Genomic DNA, 27,768 nt, shown 5'->3' with positions numbered 1-27,768 from the left:
CCAATGGATTTAAGATACAATATCACATAAATCCACTGTTTCTTATATTCATGCTAAATGTGATTTTTATGTGAGAAAGAGAGGGCATTAATTTTGTTCTTCAGAGTAACTATAATCTCCTGAGTGGTAAACCCTGCTAATTCTCATGCAGCTAATCCTCAAATAATAATTCATTTAAACTGACTTCACAACAAAAATAACTGCTTATGTGCAAATGATTACAACGTGGCCTGTGAATTGTACCTTAAATGCAAATGCACAGATAGCTGGGAATCGCTCAGGAGCTTTTTCACTGTCCTCAAAAGTCAGAATCTTTTTAAAAAGGAGCAAATATTTAAAGTACAGAAGCTAAGAGTTCTAGAAAACTCCTAGCAAAAGCTTAGAAACTATAGCCAGGAATGAAATAGAAGAAACACACATGCAAAAACCAGCAATGCCTAGTATTTCTGATCAGAGATATTAAATAGTCAATACAGAGGCAGAAGACGCTAAATATTTTTGTTCAGGTCTTGGGAAAAAGGCAGATAGAGTGTTCACATTGTGGGATGCACGATAACCCGCTCTCTGTTTTTCACAGTGTTCAGGGAGGAGGACACTGAACTTTTATGTGATGTTTTCAAGTCAGAAACCCAGATAACAGATGCCCTTGAGTTGTGAAAGAGCAGGCCGGAGCTGTTGCTGATCATACATACAGGTTTTTGATAGTTCTTAGAAAACAGAGTTGGATAGGACTTGAAAATTGCCGTGGGACTGATTTCAGAGTGAACTGACCACTGAAAATGTACTGCTGGCAGACTGGCGTTAGGCCTGAGTAAAATAACAAAATCATTGAGGTGATTAATATAATAAATGTAAAGGGTAGTAATTATAATGAGTTCTGACTCATGGAAAATAATGAATTGTAATGGTAACTATAATATTCTTCATGTAGCTTAGCATCTTTAAAGTAAAACAGTTAAAATTAGTACAGCTTTTTAACACATTTTGCTTCCAGCTTGCTTAACATCTTCATTAGTAAGCTAGGGTGATGCAAAGTCAATATAATATCTATTGAAGTATATTGAAGTATAACAACCAACTGATATGTGCCATGTCATTGTTGCTGGGGTGAGTGGAGTTTCAGGGATGTTGCCCTGATGCTGGGATCTGGTTTCAGCCTTGTTTTCCCTCATGGTGTAGGGCTCCAGGTAGGGAATTCTTGGGTCTGAAGCAGCTGGCATCCATCACACATGGTGTGGGGCCATGGCAGCTTCTGAAGGAGCAACCAGGTTCCTTACCTATGCAGTGAAAACGGTAGACTGTAGGAAAGAGTGTGGCAGGCTGCTGGAGCAGGCTGTGCCATCTATCTTCATTTGTCAGAGGTCCGTAGATAAAGTGAAGTTACTTGTGTTAATATTTGCTGAAATCACATACTGCAGAGTGCTCAGTGTACAGGCCACTGTTGCAGAGCGAACTGGTTCATGCAGGTGTATCTGGGAAACAGTGTGTTTTGTTACAGCCAGATGTAAAGTTATGCTGTGGGAGGAAAGGAGTGTGAAGGTGAGGAAACGTATCCTGGAAAGCAATAAAATGAAACAGGGGTGTTTTAGTGAATCTGGTGATTTTTATTCAAAAGATCAGTTAATCACATAAAATTCAAGTACCTATTTCATCTACTGCAGTTGGTGTCAGTCATAAGCCTGACAATTTGACTTTGATCCACAGGTTAAAACAATTAGGTGATTTGTTGCTTTTACCTGTCAAACAAATGGCAATGGGCTGAGAGCTGCAGCTTTGGCTCCAGAAGGTGCTGCACATCATTCACACCTCTGTCCTTACCTTCATGAGGCTGACAACTAGTCCTGGCTCTGTGGGAATGAAGGATGTTTTGCAGCCTGTATAGCCTGTGAAAATTCAGTTTAAAGCAGTGATGGATGAAACCTGTTCTTGTAGTCATTCTTCCATCATGGCACTATAGGTGAATATTTGGACACGCATTTTCTTCTCGGGGCCTGAGTTAAGCTCATGTTTTGCATTTGCTGTCTCTTTCAGCCCCCGTGAAATCCAGGAAAACAAATACATGATTGTAACAACAATGTGTGACTTTCCCTACAATCTCTGTGGTCAGAAGCGATCTTTCACTTTCCCTGTGCTGCCCACAGTTCTGTATTTCCATTGTTGGAGAAGTTCAGTGAATAGTCTTATTTTGTTTCAGGTGCCATTATCAGGTCTTATTTATTTTTTATTTTAGTATTTCTCTGGAGCTGTTGTTGTTGTTGTTTGTTTTATGGTTTGCATCACTCTGATTTGCACACTGTCAATTACAGTGTTACGCTTTAGTAGTTCTCTTCTGTTGCTATTAATAGTAACTTATTCTGATTGGTTATCAAGAAAAAAAATAGATGAGTGAAACAGGCCTGATAAAAACAACTTTTAAGATCCTGCCCATCTGTTTCCCATGCCACTTGAATTACAACTGCTTTCTAGTCTCACCTTTTTTCTTTGGCCCTTTTCCTCTTGAAATATCTGCACAGGGTTTTAGGAACTTAATAGGAAACTGCAGGGTCATTTGCTGTTGTTATCAGCTTCGAGCACTGGCTTCGAGATTCCTCTGTCCATCTGATCTTTTTCTCTGTAGCATCTGTTTTCTTCTGCATCTCTTTCGCTTCTCAAATGTGTAATTTCTCTAGGTATACAGTAGTCTCTCCTGCCTCTGCTGCCCCTTTTCCCTGTAGATCCTGTGTACTCTGAATTTACTGTTTGCCCTGCGTTGCTTACCTCCAGTAACTTGAATCACAGTAGTTCTGGGTGTTGTCCTTTTTCTTCAGGTTCAGTCTTCCTGTTCTTCCTTTTACCAGAAAGTGCCTGAGAAATGTTTCTCAATTCAAACTGAGTTTTTGTTGTTTTTTTTTTCCCCACAGTTCTGTTGGATACTAATGCTGTGGATTTGCTTTTCTTGATTTTATTTTTCAGTTTCTCAATGCAAACATTATAGTTCCATCTAATGACCACCCTTCAGATTTTAGTTGCATCTTGCACCTGTATTCTTGAATCTCAGCTTCGCACAGCCATCATTGATAACTTTCTTTGAGTGGTGGTGATTTTATATTGCCACGTTTCTATGGGGCATTGTTTCCATTTTTCTTTTCCTTTGTGGGGCAGCAGTAGTGTCGTTGAAAGAACTGTCTCAGACATTAAACACAGGTCAGTGACCTTTTGTCAAGTTGGATGATACCTCATCAAATCTTCTGCTGAAAGCATCTCTTTCAGTTTCCTCGAGGCTGTAATCTATTTTGGAATTAGGTTCACCTAGCACAGAGAACAAGCTGTGTTTAGTATTTTGACTGGCATGCTTTGGAGACACTTGTTAAGTATGCCTTTGTCTGTATTGCTCTGATCTCCCATCAGAGGATAGAAGTGTAGGAGATAGAAATCTGGCCTAAGTTGTCACGATGAACAAGTTTCTCGGGACGCTCATCTTTGCTACAGCCTGAGGTACATGTGACGTTTGTTTTTTAAAGTATTTGTCATAACAGTCACTCTGTTGTCATTTTAAGCCCGAACTTCTTCTTACTCATGGTTTGTAGTAGCTTGATTTGAAATAATACTCTCATGTGCCAGTACTAAGACCTAGGATATTTTTCAGCGCTAGTATCACAGTTTCTTTGTTACAACTTTGCTAGAAGTTTTGTCTAATACTGTGGCAGCTGTTGAAGAAGCTTCGTTATCAGAACATGTTTTTGTAGCTAATTTTATGAGGGTAAATGACTGAATTGTGCCTTGGCACATCCTATATCCTTGAGCACTGAGAAGTGGTAAGAGCAGTAGCTAACGAATTAAGTGGGGCTGGAAAAAAGATTTGAATATTAGTTGGAAGAAATCTAAAGCGGTTCAGTTATTTTTAACAAACAAACAAAATGAAGGGATGTCTCTGTTAATGAATAGTGATAGTGACTAGAAGTTGTGGATTCTCAATCTCTGCAATGATTTTCAGCACTGAAAGTCGTTCATAATAGAAGAAACTGATGTGTGTACAGTAGGCTGTCCATGTCTCAAAACCTCCAGAGAAAGGTTAGCAATTGGGCTGAGCAAGGTCCTGAATCAGGTACAAGTACAGTTGTTGAAACAGCAGCTTAACAAGAATAGTTCTTTCTGGTGTTTTCCAAGCAATAAGACAAAGTAATGGTGGTTCCTTCTAGCTTCAAAATGTGTAAGTCAGGGAGAGGTAGATGGGTGGCTGTTTAATTTAGTGTCATATGTTTCTATTTTTGTGACTCCAGCATTGTTCTTCTTGCTGAGGCATTATCATTTTGCCACTACTCTGTTACAGTGCTGTGCATAGCATTACCAGACTGAACTATCTCTGTTGCTACAAATTCTTTATCCACCAGCCAGTGCCAGCCTAGTAAGGTTCTTCTGTTTCTATTTGAAAACTGCTTTCTGTGTTAGATTTGGCCAAATGAGTCATGCTAGCTTTTATTTAAATTGGCTTTATTTTTAACTCGTGGTGATGACATTGCAAATTGGAGAGGAAAATGGGAATAATTTTGAATAATATAAATTTATACAGTGAGAATACTTTATTAAAATATATACGAGCTTTATTCGCATCTTGAATTACAGTTTCTAGTTACTGTCATCATTTTGCAGAAAAGATAACACTAATATTTTTTTGTTGTATTGGCCAAGTACTGATAGAGACAGCTTTTCTTTCCTTTTAGGAATCTGGGTAAAAATGGCTTATCTAACAGTAGTATTCTATTGGATAAATGCCCACCTCCACGACCACCACCTCCACCATACCCTCCCTTGCCAAAGGACAAGCTGAATCCACCTACACCTAGTATTTATGTAAGTAAAGTAGAAGTAATTTGCTGACTGTATCCTGTTAATTATTTGGGTATCTGAGTTACAGTATGCAGTTCTTTTGAAGATGCACTGTTCACAGCTGAATTCTAGTTACAGTGTATGAACAAGACAAATGTTAAAATTATGCAGCTGTGAGTGGAGAAGAACAGCTTCAAGAAATTAGGTTTATTTATTATTTACAATACAGGTGGAAAAGGCAGAAGCAGTTTGTGAGTTATAATGCACAGTAGTTCAGGTGTATTTGTACATTTCTTTGCAAATGACAGTTTTAGTGAAAATAAGCAAATGATTAAACTGAACTTTTCTAACAGTCTATTTCAAAATATATTAGGGAAAATTAATTAAAGCTGAGATGATGGTAAGAACAAAATGTCATCAGTTAGGAAAACAAAAGTTTTATTAATAGAATAATTCAGTTGGAAGGGACCTACAAAGATCATTGCATCCAACTGCCTTATACATATTTTCCTTATGCAACCATTGAAACTCCTGTTTCAGAAATAAACTTTGTAACAGATTTTTGCAGTATTATAGATGACTTCCTTAATAATGGAATTGTAAACTGTAGTGTGTCCGTTCAGCTAGTATAAAAACCTCAGGATAGTTTTGCTCAGCTGAACTTTGGGACCAGAAGCACTTGGCAGTCTTTTGTGCTGCTATCCAAGCAGTCTGCCTAAGCGCTAGATTAGGTTGGAAGCAATAGTGCTGCTCTTAGTGTTGAACCTGAGTTAATCTCCCTAATTAAGAGTCCGTTATAGCTTCATTGAGTATTTGCAAAGCTGATAAATCCCCATGTTGCAGTATTCTGTGTAGATGTGCCAACACGGGTCCTGGAATTTAAGAACTGTTGTTTTGTTTATTGAAAGTGATGTCTTCAGCATATATGCAGTCTCTATCTACAGTGTCACTGATACTTTGTTCACAGTCTGTCTGCAGGATTTTAAAAGACTCATAGCAATTAAAAAATAAAAGTGAGGAGAAACTGCAGCATAAAATCAAGGTTGTAGATGTACAAAAGCGTAGGAGAAAGAAATCAATTTTTCCAGTTAACATGAGATATACTCTGAGTGTGCTCTTTTTAATTATACTGTTTCTTGTATATATTATCTGTAGGTTTAGCTTTTTAAATTCTGAAAAGAATGTTAGTGTATTATCTCGCTCTTCAGAGAATTCTGCAGATTTAGAGAATTTACGGGGCTGCTGTCAGATAAAGAAATAAACTGCAGGAAACCTGAGTTGCAAAAGACGAATCAACCTGGGAATAATTCATGCCAAGAAATAAATTACAATAACGAATTAATTTCAGAAGGAGTAAACTCAGCTTATAACATGGAAATGGTTGTATGATGTTGCTATTCAATTGCCTCAGTGCGAAGAAATAAGTAAAGTTCCCGTCTTCCTTCTGTTGCTTCACATTTTTTATTATTCTTAATTATTTTACAAATGAGAAGTCTAAATTCATCTGATATCTAATATTGCATTGTAATTTTACAGTTGGAAAATAAACGAGATGCTTTCTTTCCACCTTTACATCAATTTTGTACAAATCCAAACAACCCTGTTACTGTAATACGTGGCCTTGCTGGAGCGCTTAAATTAGGTAACTTTCATTTGGTTACATTTTCTTTGTAAAAGTATATGTATTTTTAAATGATGTTTCTTAGCTCTTAAACGTAGATATTTCATTTGTATAGTACTGCATTATTGTTCTGTTTAGATCAGTTAAGGGAACATGTTGTCACTGAGCTCACTGTCTTTTCTAACCTAGATCAACTTTTAAAAAAGTTCCATCAGATATTGTTGATTACAGACAGAAACTGAGCTGAGGGTACGGGAGCTTATATGCAGACCTTTTTCCCTGTAAAATCTATGCCTATTGGACTTTGTGCTTTGGTTTAATGATCTCACTGTGAACATTATCATAGAGCTCTAATTTTCTGCAAAATATTTAATTGTTAATTGAGTTACACATGTTTATGGATTTGTAGTTGGAATGTAGTCTGTAAAATAGCTGGCAAGGTGTTTTTAGGCTTCTGCTGTTGAAAAAAAAAAACAAAAAAACAAAAAACAAGAAAAAAAGCCTTTTGAGTATTATTGTAGTTTATTTCCTATATATATGTTATAAATCGATCAGGTAATGTTAAGTATTAATATCATCTCTTCTAAAACTTCTTGTCATGTTTTAACAGCCATTTGTGATTTTGTTTTGTTTTGCTTTGTTTATTAGATCTAGGACTCTTCTCTACTAAGACGTTGGTAGAAGCAAATAACGAACACATAGTAGAAGTGAGGACGCAACTACTGCAGCCAGCAGATGAAAACTGGGACCCCACTGGAACAAAGAAAATCTGGCGTTGTGAAAGCAGTAGATCTCATACAACAATTGCTAAATATGCACAGTACCAGGCCTCCTCATTCCAGGAGTCTTTAAGGGTAAATATGTTGCTATTACATAAATTAGAATCTTGTAGCCTGCATACTAACGCTGGAATAAAGCTCTGTTAGTAACATCTACTGGAAAAGAAGTCCAGAGGTCGTTCAAGAAATGGAGACATTCCTACCAGCATGAAAAGCACGGATACATTTACAGTCTATTTTAAACAGAGTTAAATACTATACAGGATGTTCACTCATGTGCTTAACGTAGACTTTTTTTTTCTTAATATAAAGCTATGTAGTGTTAGATATTTTAAAAGCTTGTTAGCTTTAAGCATTCTTATAGTGATGTCAGAATATATATTGAAATATTAAATATTTCAGATTTGTTTTTTACTTATATTCCTTCAAATTTTATGTGTGTTTTGAAATGATTCTTCATTGTAAGCTGAATTAATTTGAATGTGACTTATAAGGAATTTAGGCTCCTACTTTTAACATAACTGTAAAATATCATAGAACCTTTGTTTCAGAAAAGTAACTGATGTACGAGTTACTGATGGTTTCCTAATTTAACATTATAGGAGTTGTTAGATATGCAGAACAAAGTAAAAAGTTCACAGTTTTGCAAATATTATACTTTATTGGTACTAAGTTTCAGTATTTTTGCTAAGTAGTGAATGCATCTTGGGAATTAGATACAGGCACTCATCTAAGGCTTATGTTTCTGAGTGCTTTGAAAAGACTGGATTAAGGTGGAACAAGGACAAAGGGTATTATTGATCACTTGTTGATTAGAAAAAGGAGAAAAATGGAGAATTGGCTGTTGCAGTTTTCACTGCCATTACACAAAAACAATGATGATTTCATTAAGAAAGGAAATTCCCTAATCTCTTGCATTGCTGGAAAGGATTCGAAGCAAATAAATGTATGCGTGGTTGGAAAAAGGATAAGGGAGAGTTCTAAGAAAAAACTAACATTCTAAGAAACAATGAAACAGGAAGAGGAAAAGACACAGGAATACCATACAGGAAGCAGGGAGCGTTGGGCAGAATAGTGTGTGGCTTGGCTTAATTTCAGTCATTAATGGGATTTTTCTTGAAGAATTGCACCAGTGTTGTATTCTTGAGTATCATTCTGGAAGAGAACACTGTGTATAAATGAAATTGCAGAAAAGCTATCTTTTATTAAAGTATGTGACTACATATCCTCATGTCAGCAGGAAAGCCTCAGCTTTGTTTTTGCATCAAGAAGCAACTGCAGTGTTTTCTGTGTTGTTGTTTTTTTTTCTTTGGTACAAATTGGTAGTAAAAATATGGTACATAAAATAATTTTCATAATGTCATTTTTAATGTCATTTTTCCCTCAAAAATCAAAATGACACTGTTTTAAGTATGTGTGTTCCTTTTTCCTAACACTGCTGTGACCTGTCCTTAGATGACTTTTGTGGTGTTCAAATGAAAGCCGAGTTTTTTCTTTCTACAAATATAGTTATCTTGACTTGCCTTAAGTGACCTTTTCTTTCCCCCCCCTCTAGCAACTATAGCATTGCTTTTCTAACATGTTTTACAGTATTTCATAAAACCGTCATTGCTCAATTCTTTTTTGTTCCTCTTTGTCCTTCATTCAAAGAATGAATAGGACTTTCTCAGGTACATAGGGCACTTTGATGTCTAACAACTGTCTCATTCAAAGCAGAAAGTCTTTGGACAGCATCCAGGCAGTTCTTTCCTGCTTTTTGTCTTACTTTCTCCTTCTATGTCTGTATACTTGTGAAAAAGGAAGTTTTTAAGATGGGACTTTGAACTCACTGTGCTAAAAAGATGAAATTACATCACTTAATGCTGGTTAGACTTTTTCCACTAGTCACGGTCCTAGCTACTGCAGTGCTAAAATAGCAGATGGCTATTAAAAATTCAAAGAACTTTGTATAATGGATATTATAAAGTGAATTTTATAAATATTAGGCAGCCTATTTTCACATCAGGAGACCTGTTTAACTTTGAAGGCAGATAAATGCTCTGGTCTAAAAATGTTAGATTGGATTTCTTTTTACCTGCATAATGAAGCAAACCCGGCACATAAATTTGTAACTCTTAATATAGGTTAGCAAAAGAGTTTACAGCGTAGAAATTTCCTGTTGTCCTGGCCTGAACTTCACTGAATTTTTATCATAAAGATTTTTTTGCAGCAGCTTTTGACAAATAAGTGTTTTTTATTTATTTGTTTATTTTCTTAATGGCAGTGTTCACATGAGGTCCTGGATGCAAATATATTAAAAGTTGTACCAGCATTTTGAAACAAATGCTATCACTTCATACCTCTGTATGCTGATGTTTTTATGTATATATTTTTTAATATTTAAATTATTTAGATGTCACTGTTTAAATAAATGATAGCGTTTTCACAATTGTATTTTATAGGAGGAAAATGAAAAGAAGAGTCACCACAAGGACCACTCAGATAATGAATCCACATCTTCAGATAAGTAAGTGTGGTATTAAATACGGTATTTTTATAGTTAGATTTGTGTGTATTTTTACACTATTCCTATTTTCATATTCACCTATTACTTTTTTAAATATTTGCAGTTCTGGGAGGAGGAGAAGAGGACCTTTTAAAACAATCAAGTTTGGGACCAACATTGACCTGTCAGATGACAAAAAGTAAGTTTGACTGCACTTCCTTTTGCTCACAGTGGTATTCTGCACTGTTACGCTTCTTCTGGGAAGCTAATGCGTTGTTCTCAGAAGTCACTTATTTCCTGATAAGCCAATTCCAGTTGCAAACTCCATTGCCATGTTATTTTTTTAATCTTTTGTTAAGTTGTTGTTATAAATCCCTCTCACCTTAAAATCTGTTTTTGAGTTTGTCTTTCCAGGATCTTTAATTTTTCAGTAATTGACTTTTAAATTCCATCAGTCACTTTTCTTTCCAGTAACACTTTTAACACACTCCATTTGTTTCATTCTGATGCTTTAAATTGCTTTCTCTTTTTGCCCCCTTCTTTCAAACTTGCTTTCATTTATTTTATTTCTATTTTCTCTTAGCTCTTGCTTTTCCATCCAGAAGCAGAGCTCAGAATATGTAGCAAAGACCGAATTGATGTATATGAGCAGAAAAGCCATGATAAAACTAGAAGCATAAGGGGAATACAGAGTATTCTTCAGATGAGAGATTTCTATGAGACCAAGAAATAGAGGAAAGTAGCTCAGAAAAACATCACAGAGTTTCAGAAATACACTGAAAACATAATTTTTTTTGTTTTCATCCAGTAGTAATTTTTTATTTGGTTCAGTCTTTGCTTGGATCTTTTTGGCAGTGCATATTATTACTGTTCCACCCACTGCAGTACAAAACCTCTGATTCACTTCAGTTAGGAGAACAGGAGAAAATGTTATAGTATTGGAAACAGGAGAATAAGGCTTCCTTAGGATGCTAATGAATTTCTTGCAGCATGTTCTGTGTGTATACGTACTTGATTAGAGATTGTTGTGAGATTTAAAATAAGATTATATATTTTTCTAAAGAAAATTCTGTCTTATAAAATTACTGCCAATAAACTAACCCTTAGAGCAGTTCTTTCGGAGAGAGAGCTTAACCCTAGGAATGACTAACCAGAGTTTCCTAGAAATTGTCTTTTGATACTTGAAATAGTTCTAATAGAATCACACATACATGCCACGTCTTCTGATCTTCAGTCTCAAGTTCTGATACAAAATGTTTTTTTCCCCTGAACTGGTTTGCCACAGTTAGGGTTGTATTTAGAAATATTTTCAAATTGAAGTTGTAGCACAGATACCTGTGTGACATTACAAAGCTCCACATAAGTTTGGGGAAATTGTATTTAGAGATGTTATCACTAATAAAAGTGTTCAGTTCCATAGCACGTGCACACAGCTGACTTCATTCCTGGTTATAACAATCATGTTTGCATGTTAAACTACGTTCATACAGTCTTCCCAGCAAATGTCATGTCATAATGTCATTTGGCTCTTGAAAGTGTCTTTAACAGTTTCTGACTGGTTTAAGAATGTGGGGAAAGCAGAACTTTGTGTTTACAGAAAAGATATATGATGTACACCAAGGTGTAAACTAAAAGCATAGTTTTCTTGTGATACAGCACCAGATTGAATAACTGCAAGATTGAGTTAGGTCACAAGGTCTTCTAGTTCACAGTTAAAAGAAATTGACGTTTAAATTTCTCTAGCTGTCAAATAAGGTTATTGCATTCTGTAAAGTTCCCTTTTAAAAGATGCAAAGTTATACAGCAGTGAGTTGTCTGCTCCTTCATCTCTATGCTAACGGTTTTCTGGAAATGTTTTTATTTCCCAAACTCTTTTAAGAGTTTCAGGGATTCACAGTTTGTCAATTTGCTATTTTGCTGCAGGTGGAAGTTGCAACTCCATGAACTGACAAAACTTCCTGCTTTTGTACGTGTGGTATCAGCAGGAAATCTTCTAAGCCATGTTGGTCATACCATCCTGGGCATGAACACAGTGCAGCTGTACATGAAGGTTCCAGGAAGCAGAACACCAGGTGAGTATAATCTTTGCATGGGAAAAAAAAAAAAAAGGGAGGGGGAGGTGATCTACTGCTATGGAATTAATTAATCTGCTCTGCAGATTTTCTGTACTTTGTAGCAGGCATGAATATGATAATGAAATACATATTCGTTATTTGTTAATTTCTTGATTAACTGAATGTGCAAGTACAAAGCACTAAATTATCTTTTAGGGGAAATTTCTGAATTTCTATGAATACTTAGTAGTTGCCATTCTAATCTCTTGCATGTAACACTGGATTCCAAATTCTTTAAGGGAGGAAGAATGAGTTCATTTACTCAAACCATGTTTGTAGTTTGTGAGCCTTGAAAGTTTTTACAGACTTCCCAAGTAGGTCTTGTATAATCATAGAAATCACTATACTTTTAAAATTCTTCACTGCTGTCTGAGAATAGGGCTTCATAATGAGTAGTGCTGTGCTATGACACTATTGTGGGTTAACCCTGCTGGGCAACTAAGCGCTGCACAGCGTCTCACTCACTCCCTTCCCAGTTGGGTGTGGAAGAGAATCAAAAATATAAAAGTGCAAAAACTCTTGGGTTGAGACAAAGACATTGTAATAAGTCAAGCAAAATAAGTAATTCGTTCACTGCTTCCTACTGACACACAAATGCTTAGTCAAAATAAACTCCATCCCAGCCAAATTCAGTACAGGCACTGGACTGAGGCTTGGGAGATCATGCAGTGGTGGAGTGACTTAGTTCAGAAGGGACTTCAAAGATCATCTAATTCCAACTGTCCTGCTGTGAGCAGGTTTACCACCTACTAGAACAGTCTGCTCAGGGCTCCATCCAGCCTGGACTTCAACACCTCCAGGGATGGGACATCCACAGTTTCTCTGTGTAACCTATTCTAGTGTTTCACCATGCCCTGAGTAAAGAATTTCCTTCTAATAGCTAATCTGAATCTTCCCTGTTTTATTTCAAAACCATTCTCCCTTTTCTTATCACTATCGGACCATGCAAAGTCTCCCTTTTGTTTCTAAACTCCCCTTAAGTAATGGAAAGTCACAGTGAGGTCTCCCTGGAGACTTCCCTATGCTCCCTCATGGGAAAGCTGCTCCAGCCCTCTCTCTGTTCATCCTTGTTGGTCTCCTTTGGACCTGCTCCAGCAGCTGCAACATCTTTCTTGTACTGTGGACCCCAGGCCCTGGGCATGGTACGTCAAGTGTGGCCTCATGAAGGCAGAGCTGACGGGGATAATCACCTCCCTTGCCCTGCTGGCCATCCCTCTTTTGGTTCAGCCCAGGATATTGTTGGTCTTCCAGACTGGAAACTACAGGCTCACATTTGGCTGTTCATCCACCAGGACCCACAGGTCTTTCTCAGCAGGACTGCTCTCAGTTAGTTCTCCCAGTCTGTACATGTATTTGGAATTGTCCCAGTGTAACTGCAGCACCTTGTATTTTTCCTTGTTGAACCTCATTCAGTTTACATGGGTCCACTTCTTAAGCTTATTAAGGTCATTTTGGATGGCATCCATTCCTTCTGTTGTGTCACCTGTACCACTCATCTCAGTATCATCTGCAAACTTTCTGAGGGTGCACTCAGTCCCACCATCTGGATCATTGGTAAAGATAGTAAAGAGCATTAATACCAAGATGGGCTCCTGGTGGACAACTCTTGTCTCCAGCCTTCAGTTGAACATAGAACTGTTTACCATAACCCCATGCTGTGACCATCTAGTCAATTATGTATCCACTGAACAGTCCAGCCTTCAAATCCATGTCTCTCAGATATAGAGATAAGGATGTGGTGTGGGACCATATCAAAGGCTTTGCAGAAGTCCAGGTAAACATCATCTGTTGCTCTTCCTTTGTCCACTAATGCTGTCACTCCATCATAGAAGGTCATCAGATTGGTCAAGCACAGTCTGCCATGGTGAAGCTGTGCTGACTGTGTTTGATCACCTCCTTCTCTTGCTTTGACACAACTTCCAGGAGGATCTCCAGTATCTTACCAGACACAGAGGTGTGAGGTTCACTGGCTAGTAGTTTGCTAGGTCTTTCTTCCTACCCTTTTTAACTATGGGAGTGATATTTCCCTTTTTTAAGTCACAGGAGATTTCATCTGATAGCCATGACGGAGAGTGACTTAGCAACTTCATCTGCCAGTTCCTTGGGGACCCTGGCATGCATGTCATCAGACCTTGGAGACTTGTACACATTCAGTGTTAATAGAGTCTTGTACTTGCTTTTTGCTTCCCATGGGAGTGATTTTTCTCCCTCAGCCTGCACCTAGAGGTTCAGCAACGTGAGAGATGTGAGAAGGCTGACTGCTAGCGAAGGCTGAGGCAAAGAACTTGAGTACCTCAGCTTTCTCCCTGTTTGTTGTCGCTTGTCCTCTGGACTAAGTTCTGGAGTCTGTTAGTGCTGAAGTACAACTTCAAATAATACTGTTAGGGATTGTGATTCAGCTCCTCATCTGTCAAAAGAAGGTAAGGTCTGGCATTCCTACATTGATTTTTGAAAGCTCCTTGGGACGGATTTTCTTACTACTTGTTTGTTAGTGCCTGAAGTCATGAAGTTTTTCTCCTAAATGGGATTGTCAAAAGCTATCACAAACACATTATGTAAGCTTTAGCATCTTGAAGCATTGATTTCTACAGAAAGGAAGCAGCTGAAATATTAGTCAGATTCATTAGTCAGATTGGTAGTTCCAGCTTCTCATTTTGCACAAACTAACAAAAGCCTAATACTGTTGTTATTAGCAACTTAATTGCGTTTCTTGACACTGTGAAGCACTTAAATAGTGCATATAATAAGTTCATGAAAACTGAAACTGTGATGTAGGGGTTTTCTTTAGTAATTATATCTTACTTTGCATTTTCTTGGTTATTTTGATAAATCAGCCTTACAGAAAGTGTGTTTATTTTTTCTAAATTTCAGGTCATCAAGAAAACAACAACTTTTGTTCAGTAAATATAAATATTGGTCCAGGTGACTGTGAATGGTTTGTTGTCCCTGAAAGCTATTGGGGTGTCATGAATGACTTTTGTGAAAAGTAAGTTGTGCATACTGCTCCCTATTTCTTTTCAAGTTGCCTTTGTTTTTCTCAGACCTAACGGGAGAAGGGGAAGTACTCACTGAGGGTGTTTGTTATAAGTGAATTTTTAATGGGTTTTCCACGTAGTCTGAAAAGTCATTTGTAACAAGTCAAAATGTAAAATCTGGAATGTTTGCAAGATATGGCATTTGTGCAGTGTGCAGGAGCTTGGATTGCCTTCAGTGCTCAGTGATGGCTTTGCTCCCAAAACTTTACACTACCAGATAATCCATCTCAGTCCTTTTTGTTTGGCTAGCCTCTTTATCAAGCACACTAAAGCTACCATCTACTCTTACCAAATTGTCACGCTTTTGTGATTACTTTTAGGACCATTGCAGTAGGGAGATGGAAAAATTGGGGGGTGAGGGAGCTGGATTTTTGTTTTGATTGGCCTTTTTTTTTGATTGGTTGGTTTGTTTTTAGGAGTGTTGAAGTAATTTCCTGGTATTGTATATTGTTAATTTTATTTTGATTAATGTATATGTCATATTTATGGAATTACACAGCCATTGGTATTTTGGCATGGTTTCTTGCTACATCTAATGGGAGAGCTTAGTTTCCTTGAACTCCAGGAGACTTCATGGCAAGCTTTGCATACACTTGCAAGTTTGTAGCCTACATAAAAAAGACAGGGTGAAATGACTATTGGTAATAGTGGTCCAGCTCTATGAATAGAATTTGTGTTTTCCTCCTTCTGTTGCACATGTGCTTAAAGAAAAAGGGTGATTAGGAGCAGTTGTTTCCTGCCTTCAGCTGTTTTCATTTGATCTTAAGGGGATGGTCTTTTTTTACTTATATCACCCATTTAAAACTGACCTAAACTCATCAGCTTTCTTCAGAACTTTCCCAGGGTTCTACATATTCTTCTCCGTGCCTATTTTCTGCTTGTCTACTGACAACTGCTCTTATTTAATCAAATTTTATAAAGATTACTCACCTCAGAATTGTAATTCCAGTGTCAAAAATGCAGTATCTGTAATGACAATAGGCCCGTTACCCTCATGCCACTGCCCTTTCTGAGAGTAAAAGGGAGTCTGAAGGTTTGGTAACCTCATAAACTCTCCGGAGTGTCTGATAGAATCACTGAATGGTCTTTGAAAACTCGCCAGTGATCTTTCATGCTGCAATAGAAAGATGCACCATGAGAAATAGATGTATTTCACATAACCATATTGGAAGACTCAAGATTTCATTGTCAGGAAGTCCATATGGAGGCTTTTTTTTTAATGCTTCTCAAGAAGGGTAGCATTTCCTGTCTGAACATAGCATAGACCTGTGAATAGCAGTTGAGATGGTGCCAGCAAGTTCTTGTGTGGACGAGCTTTGCACGCTTGCACTGACAGCATGAGTACATGTTTTGCATTGTTCTAACCAGAAAGCATTCTTAAGAACTGTGTATAAAAATCAGTCACAGGTTAAAAAAAGCATCATTCTGCACCAGTGTCACACTAGATCTAACAAGAATTCCTCTACCTCAGCATTAATAATGCTGGGAAATTAAAAGGAAAATAGAACTTAACTCTCAGCCATCATCTCACTTTGCATAAGCAGATGGCTGAACATTTTAATATTGCAGTATATAAAATAGGGAACTGGGATCAGGAGTTCTGTAGGTGAAATTTCCCTTTTGACTAGTCCTCCTGCATCAGGGACTAGATGCAGAAAGTATTTACAGTGGTGATCACTTTTTACAGGTAATGTCATTGAAGTATTGGCTACTAATACATATGCTGATAAATGCTGAGGGCTTTATTTTTCACATTGTTTCAGGAACAATATGAATTTCCTAATGGGATCTTGGTGGCCAAACTTGGAGGATTTGTATGAAGCCAATGTCCCAGTTTATCGATTTATTCAAAGACCAGGGGATTTGGTGTGGATAAATGCTGGCACTGTTCATTGGGTTCAGGCTATCGGCTGGTGCAACAACATTGCTTGGAATGTTGGCCCTCTTACAGGTATAGTTGAATAATGCATTGTAAGGTAATTCTATGCCATAGAACCTTCCATTTCTTAATAATTTACTTCAGTTTTCTGGACTGAAAAATGAAGATACAGCATTTTAAAACATTATGTGTGGAAGCATTAAATAATCCCATCAGTAATAGGAAAAGAAAGCAGTAAGAGTGCTGTCTTTGCTTTCCTGCATTTAATGGACTTCTAAAATTTACAGTAGCTTCTCAAACACGAGTGGTATCAAATGTTGAGAGGAATTCACGCACCATCTTTTTTTGACTTTCTCTTCCAAAACTTGTTCTACCCAACAGGCTGTATTACAGCATGCATATGAACTGAAGACTTGTCTAATCTCCCCTCTTCGGGATAAAAGATACCTAATAGCTCCTTAATGAAAGCATCAGAAAATGCAAACAATTGTAATTTTTTTTTAAACAAAGGAATGTGAAGTTTACTCCTCTGGAAGTCATTATTTTTGAACTGTGATTTAAGAAGATCTTTAGATGTGAGAACGGAAGAAAAGTCCGCAGCTAAAATAAGGAGATTCTGTCAAGCAATTGAACAGATTGTACTTCCAAAAAAACCTGTTTTCTTAAATAGTTTAAGGTGTATCTTTATTTCATTATGGTGCAATAAATAGTCTATCTCCGTGATTATGTGACTGACTGATACAGAGCTTACGTGTTCAGTCACAGTAAATTTTGCAAAACAAGTTTTTGAAAAGGGTGGGGTGAGGAGGCTGCTTAATCAGAAAGTGTGACTCACTGCACAGATCTCTCAAGGTGCAGTTTTCATTTTCAAATTTCATACTGTAGCATTGTAAAATGATAAAGAATATGCAGACATTGCAAATGTCTGCAAGATACAGACATCTCAAGTGTCGATTTTTGTGTGTGTGTGTGCCAGAAGCTTGAAAATTATTAAGTAACACTTTCTGAAAAAGTGTTCTCTGTTCAGAGTAGAAATTGAACAGTTGTCAGCAAATCCTTGTTTTCACATGTGGTTGTTACTGCTGCGTACTTTGTGTTCTTTTAGCATCTGAAATACAATAAATATCTGCTTAAAAATAAATCATGTAGAATTTAAATGTAGTTGCAGGGAATGGGTTATTCAGAAATGCTGTTTAGTCTCACCATAAAAAAGGCTAAATTTTTGGTATAATGAAATAATTTGGGGTTCAGATGGTATTTATTTGTTAACTAATTGCTTCTGTAACTTTCTTTTTATATAGCCTGTCAATACAAATTGGCAGTGGAACGGTACGAATGGAATAAACTGCAGAGCGTGAAGTCCATAGTACCTATGGTTCATCTTTCATGGAATATGGCTCGAAATATCAAGGTCTCAGATCCAAAGCTTTTTGAAATGATCAAGTAAGTTTTATTTGAGCATTTACTGTATCTATTTCTTTTTCAAGCATAAAACTAGAGATCTATAAATAGGCCTTTGTTAGACTTCTGAGAATCAAGCCAAAATGATTTAATAATCTGTTCTTTAAAGAAAGAAGCCATTTGTGGATATTAATTTTATTAAGTTGTAATTGATATTATTCTGACATGGCTTGAGAATGGTCCTCTTCATTGCTCTTAAATATGCCGTAGATTCCAGCAGTTTACAGAAGCGGTCAACTTACGTAACTAAACCTGTTCAGAGGATATACCACAAGACATAACAAACTGAGGTCATCAACTGAAGTGCTACATTTACAGTAGTAGTCATTTTTACAGCAAAATTTTTAGAACATCTCTTTAGTGAAGGCTCACACACCATCATTTGGCAATCCAATGCAAATGTTTTAAATAAAGACAAATAAGAACTGGAAAGTCACCTTCCCTTTGCTCTTTCTTCTAAAGAAAGAATTAATTGATTGATGTGTGAAATGATAATTGAGTATAGTGACATTTCTTAAATACTTGTTCCAAAATGCAGAAACATTTCAGACTCAAAACATCTATACTAGTGTTTTTTTAAAGAATGCGACTTGAAGCAAATGTAAATCTTTTTATCTAGGTTGAGGAATAGATGGACATTTCAGCATATATCCATCATAGGCTTGTCAGAAAAAAAGTGGGAGAATGAGTTCCACAGTAAATGACTCATCATGAGAATACTCTGGTGGCAGCTCTCTGTTTTTCTTCAGCCAACCAGAAAAGCCTTTATCTTAGTCTTTTCAACATACTGGATCCACAAGCATTAAATCCTGTTATGTTTTGCCTTGAAATGGGCCTTGAAATATGGATAGGTTAACCTGCAAAAAAGGAGCAAAGAAAATCAGTTTTTCCCCTAGTAGAATTTACTGTTGACATCTGAGTGAGATTAACTTAACCTTGAACAGCTGTTGCAGAATGAGGGAATAAGTGAGATGGTAACTTTTTAAGGCACGGAAGTCTTAAAAGTTGAAAACAGTCCTGTCCCGTCAATTAAGCCGTCAGTGATCTTACTCAAGAATCCAAAAAAAGGGAGAAGAGAAACCGATAGCATACTGTTGGAAATGAGAAAGAGGGGGAAAAGAAGCAGAGCTTGAGAGGAAGCCAAGAAGTCCTTTAAGAAAATAATTTGGCACCCATATTTTTGCTTTTGTGCAAAGTTGAGGTTTTTTTTTGTCAATGGTTTAGGTTTAGGAGAAAAGTGTGACTGAGCATAGCATCTTTCCCCATGAGAAATCTTAAAATGTTGCAAAGGAATATAGAGAACAGGATGGTATCCTTTTGTCATCTGATTTGATAGCAGCTGAGTTTTTTTTTGTAGTGAGATACCTAAATTGTTAGATGTACTTTAGAAATAAAGTCACTGAGCAACTGATGTAGACTTTGATCTTGCATTGCATACTATTGCATTTCCCAGGCTACTGAAGACACTTCTGTCTTGTTAGTTGTCTGACAGTCCCCAAGTTTCATGCTTTGCATGTGTGAGAGAAGAACCAAGGATGATCTCTAGTTTGTTACATCTAGTAACAGTAATCTGGAACAGCTCTTCTTTGTGGTCACTTCTGTAGTTGTGGTACATCTGTGACTAGAAGCAGCTATCACCAGAATACTCTGTTTAGTATATGGCACTAGCCTTTTGTAGATATTTTAAATGCATAAACGTTCATGAACCTCCTTACAATTGGTGAGCAGTTACATAATTTTCCTCTCAAACTGATTGTCTGAAGGAGGACTGTCTTGCTCTAGATAAAAGGAGCAAAATACAAAACTTTCTCACGAGATTGTTTTTTAAGTTTTATACTAACAGTAGAATCTTGACTGGAAATGCAGACAATGATTTAAAGTTTGACTCAAGAAAAGAAAAATTAGCATCAGAACTTAAATGAGAAGTCAGAAGGCTTTTACAAATGTATCTGTGGAAAAGAAGAATTTTAGAGATAGTGGGAACATAGTAAAAAGACCAAAATAAATAGTAAAAGTAACAGGAATAGCAAGTTCTTTTACAAAAATAGTTTCATAAACGTACAAGAGCAGGACATGGGAGAAGAGATTTTGCACTGAATCATGTAGCAAAATAGAATACATTTTGATATCAATAGAGAAAATAAGTTACTCAGAGATATAACGAGATCAGGTTCACATTGCCGTTGGGATGGTCTTTACTGGGTTTCTCAGCACACTTAGAGAATATGAGAGTGATGTCCGTTTTAAGATCTTCTCTTATATATTGGGATTTGACTGGACATGATTTACTCATGCTTTGTCATACCTATTAAAAGCTTGAGAGAAAGTGATGGTCAAGGTTTTTTAACTCAATTCTTGCTGTGCAATAATAAAAGCAGGCATACAATACTAAAAGCCCACTCAGCTTAAACATTGTGACTCCACTACACACCATTTTGGCTTTCATGTTTTAGGATATTGTGATACGCATTTTCAAGGTGATACTTTATGTGCTTTCTCTCATTCTTTGATAGCACAAAATAGTTAGCATTGCCATTACTCAGATCTGAATTTTGTCTAAGGACAAGTAATGCACCATTTAGCTACTGTTTTTGGCTTTGCTTGCAAATTTGTCAAACATTGCAGTGGTGCTGCATGCGGATTATGCTTTGAGGAGTTCTTCCTTCACAGCTGTAACGCTAGGAAGCACTTTGAAAATACTTTGAAAACTCTTTGGAAGTGAGGAATGGAGCGCAGTGGGTTGCAAGTGGGTAGATGGGCTTCTGGTTGTTATCTGACATACCAAAGACTGTTCCAGATGACAGCAGAAAAGAACATTACAATGATAGCTTTTATTTTGAATCAGATTAGATTGCACAAAAGAATGCTGTACCCAAAGTTAAGGAGCTTATCATAAGCATTTCTACATTAGCCTAACATTCAAGTGCATTAATGTGTGATCTACCACATATGGTTGGTCATATGTGATACCATGAGACATCATGAGTTCCATTAACATCAAACTAGAAAAGTGTGGAGGAGTTGCAGCAAACGGAGCTGTTTGGTTTCATTGAAAATGAGTATATGAAAATACGTTTAATGTAAAAGCAAACTTTCAGTTTTGGGTTATTTTTATGAGGGTTTTAATGACACTGCAGACTTGTTTTTAGTGAAAATGAATGATCTGGGTGTAAAAAGTCGGGAGAACAGTATTGCAATTTAAGACTAAAATTCTATTAACTGCATGGTAACCCATGAAACAAATATTTAGGAATGACACATAACATATATATGGCATGCCTAGGGTTTTTAAATGGGAGAAAGATTAAATTGAAAACATTTTAATAGAACTCGAGTGCTTTGTTTTCTGTCCAGAGTTTATTCTTCCCCTTACATTTTTCAGTCTTCATTCTGCATCTAATGAACATGTAATGTAACCACTCTGTGGAGGAGAAAATTAAAGGCTGCACAGAAAGTGGCTCAAATAAATAAGATAGCTGAGAACTAAAAATAATTGTAAATAACATTGTAGCTTAGAAATCTGGTGACCTATTTTGCCAGCTGTTTTTTTTTTTGTAATGTATCCATCTCATACAATGCTAGGAAAGAAGTCACAGTTCTTTAGTAAAGAAGAAAACTACGTAGGTTTGTGAAGATTAAAAGGTTGTTTGTTTTTTTTTAGCTTTGGCATAAGCATGTCAGGGAATTGTTGGTTTTAAATTGTCTGATTCCTTCCTTCATAAAATGTGTTAAAAATTCGGGTTTTCTTGTCCTCCCCCCCCCCTCCTGTTAAGGGACTGACTTTCATTACATTACAGAAATGTACAGAAATGAAATAAATGTACACAGAGGTCCATAATGATGTGATCTAACTCATACATGAGTCATGTGTCCAGTGATTCTTATTAGACAAGTGTTTCTGAAGTCCTAGAGGAAGAAGCTCCAGCTCCAGAGTCTTGAATGAAATTCAGGCTGTTTGTATCTTACTTGACAGTGTAATACTGAATTGATTATACAGCTGATTGCCACTGCAGTCCTCTGATCCTGATTTTGGTTGCAGGTATTGCTTGTTAAGAACTCTCAAACAGTGTCAGACACTGAGGGAAGCTCTGATTGCTGCAGGAAAAGAGATTGTCTGGCATGGGCGAGCAAAGGATGAGCCAGCTCATTACTGTAGCATTTGTGAGGTCAGTAAATAAATATATGTTGGGCTTGGGTATTGCTGTAACGTTTGTTGAAATTTTGACATATCTTTTGTTGCTGCTCTAAACTAACTGCAGCATTTGTGGTATGCTGTAAGCGCATGTATGTGATAGAGCTGTCTTCAAAGAGCTCAGCAAGCTGTTTTAAAATACAGGCTGTATTATACTGCTGCCTTTTCCGCAGTACGTAGAAATTGTTACTCACGAGGTCAGTTTTCCATTCTCAGTTATTCTAAGAAGTTGTTACCCCTTCCTGCATATAATTTGTTCTGCTCAGCTTCCTTCTGAAGGTATATCTGTCTTCATTCCAGTAATCAACAATAGCCCCAAAGGAGGGAGAATATAAGTGCATTTTCTTCACAGAAAATATTTTACTGAGTTTTTTTATTTTCTATTACTAGCTCCTTTAAAATATTGAATAATAGTGTTTGTGAAGTATAAAATAAAGTATTTCCCACCTGAATATCAGTTTAAAATTTTCTGATCAAGCCTCTTGGGCAGGATGAATGTGTGACTGAGCAGTAAGGGAATAAGTTATGACTTTCTTTTCACAGGTAAATTTGAAAAAGAGAAATTAGGTATAACTGTAATAAATACTAATCTTACTGAGTGACCCCTATTCAGAGTATGAATCCTGCCTTGTTAATACTGACCAGAAGCTCTTCCACAGAGCCATTCACGCAGACATCCTAAGTGTAATGTTAGTAGTGGCTTTATGTCACCTCAGTACCTAAACCTTAGCAGGATGGATTTTCCCTAAACAAATCTATTTTTAATCTGTGTGTTCTCGGGATAAGAATGTAGATCTTAAACTGTGTAAGCTGTATTTTCTTTAACTTTTTACAAATGAAATTGTAACAATTGACTTTTTGTTTCCTATCTGACAGGTGGAAGTCTTTGATCTGCTTTTTGTCACTAATGAGAGCAATTCTCGAAAGACCTATGTTGTACATTGCCAAGACTGTGCACGAAAGATAAGCACGAACCTGGAAAATTTTGTGGTGCTAGAACAGTACAAAATGGAGGACTTGATGCAAGTCTATGATCAATTTACATTAGTAAGTCAAATTAATAAGTGGATGCATAAATACATTATTTGTAAAGCAGTTGTAGGCTGTCTTGGTGCTCCGTTGTATGAGTACCGTGAACTTTCTGATTCAAATGGAGGTTTGGGTTATGTGTGATATTTACAGAACAAAACTCTGCAGAGTCAGAATTATGTGAAATAGTACAGTAACTTACTGCAGAACATAAGCACTGAGTTTTCAGGAAAAGTATGATGTTACAATTCATAAAGTTGTGGCTTTAAAAATCCAATAGAGATCACCTGGAGACCATAACTGGATCAGATGGAGATGGGAAGAATCAGGACAGTGAAGCTTGGAGAAACTAGCACCAGGTTCAAGAGCATCTCTAATACATTGGTTGTGGTATGAAGTCAGTATAGCAGCAGAGCATCCTATGCACTGAGACCCCTTCCTCCCTCTCCCCTTCCCACCCTCTTCCAAATCAGCACTGTCCTTCTGCTTAGCAAGTGGATGCTCTCAAACAGTTCTGTCTTTGGCTTGGGGCCTCCTTTGCATTTCAATTTAAAGCAAAAAGCCACTTTGCCATTATAGCTTTGTGCTATATATGGCAACCTCCTGCTTTGAACTGTGTCAGCACAACTGTCCTAACATTTCACCCAGGTTTCGTTGTTTCAGGCAAAGATGGCTTGTTTGTAATCACAGTGAAAGCGATGCTGGATTTATTTATGATAAGCCTTGCCTTTCTGTCAAAGGAGACAAACATTGGACAAAGCGTTCTGAGAATTTCATGTTGAATTAAATACAGCAGCCCAGAAACAGCTGTGCCTTTTTGATTCATTTCCAGGTGCTGCAGAAAATGTATGTTTAGACGATTATTTCATGTTATACAGGCATGATAAGTTGTGACCTTTGAGCTAATGCCTCAAGGTTCACCAGTTGAGGCTGGTGAGAACACAGGATCATATCCTCTGAACTTAAGTCTCTTCATTGGTTCAACAAAGCCTGAGATGGCTGAACTTCTGTTTGCTCTTTTAGAAGCCCATTGTCACTACAGCTGGTAAAATACTGCAATTCTGAAGAGATAATGCATTGCAAAAACAGCTTCTAAATAAACACTTATTGACAGATACACTGTCCATCTGAGCGGGGTGGGCAAGAACATTTTTGTATGGAAAAGAGGGAGGAATGAGGGAGAGTGGGAGGGGTATGTTTTTGTCTGTTGTATCATTATACAGGAAATGGTGGTAGTACAACTGTGCCTAGAACAAGGGTTCTCAACCTGTAAACAGCTCTTTGCCCCACCAGAGCCCACACCTGCAGCCCTAAAGAACATTAAAAATTGTTCTGTAATGAAATTTATGCCGAGTATCATTTGTTTAAAAGGCTTATAATTTTGATTGAGAGGAGTCATAACCTACAGGAGAGGGGTTGAGGTTTGTGGCGCATCGCAGAACAAAGGTAACCTCAGATGGCAAAGGTGATGTAGGACAAACAGGTTCGGTGATTGGGGTAAAGTATCAGGAGCAGTAAATAAAGGAATTATGTAGAATTAGTATTGCATAGCTGAGTACTGTAGTGTGATTTACAGTGTCTTTAAAGACAGAGCAGCTTCTTGAAGGGATTCCACATCATGGCAGTACTGATGAGTAGGAAAAGAGGAGGTGCCATCAGAAGTTCAATACTGATGGTGATAATGTTGCAAAGAACAGTACTGGGGAATAGATATTTTCTAGACCTTCACTCTTAAGGCACAAATTAATCACAATTGAAAATAAATAAATAAATAAATGAAAGCTCTGCCCCCATATCAGAATCTCAATCCTTTCCACAGATAACCTCAGGATTATATATTATTGTTCATGTAGCGAGAAAGTGAAATGCAATCTGCAAGGTATTTGGAGAGCCACAAAGGGATGACACACCCATTCCAGTGGTAAACAGGTTGAGAATCCCTGTTTTAGAGTATATAAAGATACATCTACATAAGCCCACGTGGAGCACTTTTCTGCCTCAACAGGACTTGATTGGCAGGTCACATAGTATCAACTTGGATATCCTCACAGTGTGATCCAGCGTGCAGCATAGGCAAAATCCTAACACTGAGTAGTTAAATAAGGTGGAAAAAAAAAATGCTGGAACCCACTGGACAAAGTCCCAGTGTATAAAAACCATAGTGTTTGACTTCAAACTGTCATGCTCACCATTTGCACAGATTTTGGTTAAACAGCTGAATTCTACACCCTTGTAGAAAAGGTAATTTAATGTTTTCTTTTTCAGGCTCCTCCATTGCCATCCTCTTCATCTTGACATTTTTTCATGGACATTAAATGAAAACTTTTCTGATATTCAGGAAGTGACCCAGTTCTGCACCACTGATTTTTGTAGCTATCCCGTAAGGCTGCTGGCTGAAAGCTGTGTCTATGCAACCTTCCAAGTGCGGAGTGTCAACCAACTGGACAGGAGAGAGCACTGCCTCCTACTCCAGAACTCAAAACAAATAAAGCTCATCCAGCTGTACTTCAAAAAAAAAAATAATTCCATGTTTTGTATATATCTGACAAAACTGGCAACATTATACAGACTACTGACTTGAAGACCACCTCTTTTGTATTTTCTCTGTTTCTGGGCTGATGAGTTGGTTTCATCCGTTTTTCCCCTTCAGAATTTCCCTTGGAAAAAGTACTAGCTTAGCTGGTCATTTCTTTGTTAAGGTAGTTAGAAGTTTTAAGTCTTTCTTTGAGCAACTTTTTTTTTCTTCTTCTTTTTTTTTTTTTTTTTTTTTCTTTTTCTTCTTTTTTTTTTTTTTTTTTAATGTGAAGAGTTAGGTGATAAATTTCTTTCTTTCTTTTTTTTTACTGCTTTTATGTTTTCCTGTCTTGTTTTGAAACCATGACGGTTACACTTTTGGTTCCTAAATAAAATTTAAAACAATTAACAGCCAAGTCACAAAGATAAATGGGTTGCACATAGACTAAGGAATAAACTTCAGATTTGTGATTTTTGTTTCTAATCTTGATGTAAATTTACACTATTTATAAATACATATTTATTGCTTGAAAATATTTGTGAATGGAATGCTGTTATTTTTTCCAGATTACCTGCCATTGAAATTTGAAGGAGTTCTGTAATTTCAAACACTACTCCTATTACATTTTCTATATGTAAATAAAACTGCTTAGCATTGTACAGAAACTTTTATTAAAATTGTTTAATGTTTAAAGTTTTTCTATTGTTTGAGTTTTAAAAAGATTTTATGTACAGTGCCCAGTTTCTGTTCTTTTTTTGAATCTGATTATATATATTTTATATATACTCTTGTGCTTGTGTATATATATAATATATATAGAAACTCGAATATAAATATGTGTATAAAGATTTAGAGACTAAATTTTTCTCGTTTTAAGTTTTACATCTATGGTAGATTTGAGGTGTCTACTGTAAAGTATTGCTTACAAAAGTATGATTATTTTTAAAGAAATATATGGTATGTATCCTCAAAACATAAAATGACCTTCAGACTGGTTTATTGTTAAATTGCACTTTTTGCAATAACAGACCAATAAATAGTTGCTGCCAAAACATAGTAGTAGAAAATAAGTAATGGCTAAATTCTAAAGCTCTTCAAGAAAATGCCGGGTTTGACAGGAAGTTTGGCGCTAGTGTCAGAGGAGAAATGAAAAAGGTGGATTGAAGTTTGGGTGGGGATGGCGTCCACAATTCAACCAAATCGCAACTTATGTATCACAGGATGTTCTATTAACAGCCTACGAAGTTAAGACTGAATCGTCTTGGCGTCGTTGTTGACCCCTTCCCCCCCTTCCCCCTCCAAAAAAAGGACGTTGTTGTGATATTCTATTGTATTTTCACATATTTTGTAATACAAATTCACTGGTAAATTTTGGAAGCACTAGGTTTATCTAGGACAAGTTTATAATATATCATTGTAACAGTTTGCAGTTTTAATTATGGTATTTATTTTAAGTCGCTCCTTTCTCATTAGCTTCTTGAGAACGCATTAAATCTAAATTCCAGAATGGATAGCTTTCTTATCGATCAGAGTTGACTGATGCGGGAGGTTCTGCATCAAACGATTTCTCATAATTTCTCATTAGTGGGGTATGTTAGTGATTGCGTTGTTAAATTTTTTGTAATCGATGTGAAGTGTTAAAAGGCACAGAGCATGCTGGTAGTTTATTTTGAACAGAAAGAAATCGCCTCTTACATTCGTAGCTTCAAATGAAGGGTGTTTTAATGAAGAATCAGTACGCAGCTCGTCTAGTGCTGTTACAACAGTTTAACTCTAGTTACAAATGACTTTTATTTTTTGCTAGTTCTTAAAACGGTTGGGCAAAAGGATATGGGGATTGAAGAAAAATATA

At 36.8% G+C, this 27,768-nt stretch overlaps 1 protein-coding gene across 16 annotated transcripts in view; it reads left to right on the top strand.

The window, feature by feature from the left end:
- Positions 1-25,910, top strand: part of KDM6A (lysine demethylase 6A) — a 143,426-nt gene extending 117,516 nt beyond the window's left edge. For 8 of the 16 annotated variants that reach the window (XM_072336845.1, XM_072332686.1, XM_072333498.1 and 5 more), the window contains 11 exons: positions 4,701-4,830; positions 6,343-6,448; positions 7,076-7,281; positions 9,648-9,712; positions 9,816-9,890; positions 11,615-11,763; positions 14,677-14,791; positions 16,604-16,791; positions 18,021-18,162; positions 22,220-22,346; positions 23,249-23,673. In XM_072336845.1, coding sequence (XP_072192946.1) covers positions 4,701-4,830; positions 6,343-6,448; positions 7,076-7,281; positions 9,648-9,712; positions 9,816-9,890; positions 11,615-11,763; positions 14,677-14,791; positions 16,604-16,791; positions 18,021-18,162; positions 22,220-22,346; positions 23,249-23,545 — 1,600 coding nt within the window. In that variant the 3' untranslated portion in view covers positions 23,546-23,673. The other 8 variants (XM_072338540.1, XM_072335201.1, XM_072336039.1 and 5 more) reach the window with 2 other exon arrangements.
- The last annotated feature ends 1,858 nt before the right edge of the window (positions 25,911-27,768 follow it).

This window comes from Excalfactoria chinensis, chromosome 1 (genome assembly GCF_039878825.1).
Source record: "Excalfactoria chinensis isolate bCotChi1 chromosome 1, bCotChi1.hap2, whole genome shotgun sequence".
NCBI classification, from domain to species: Eukaryota; Metazoa; Chordata; class Aves; order Galliformes; family Phasianidae; genus Excalfactoria; species Excalfactoria chinensis.
This window is presented reverse-complemented; position numbering and strand designations above follow the sequence as displayed.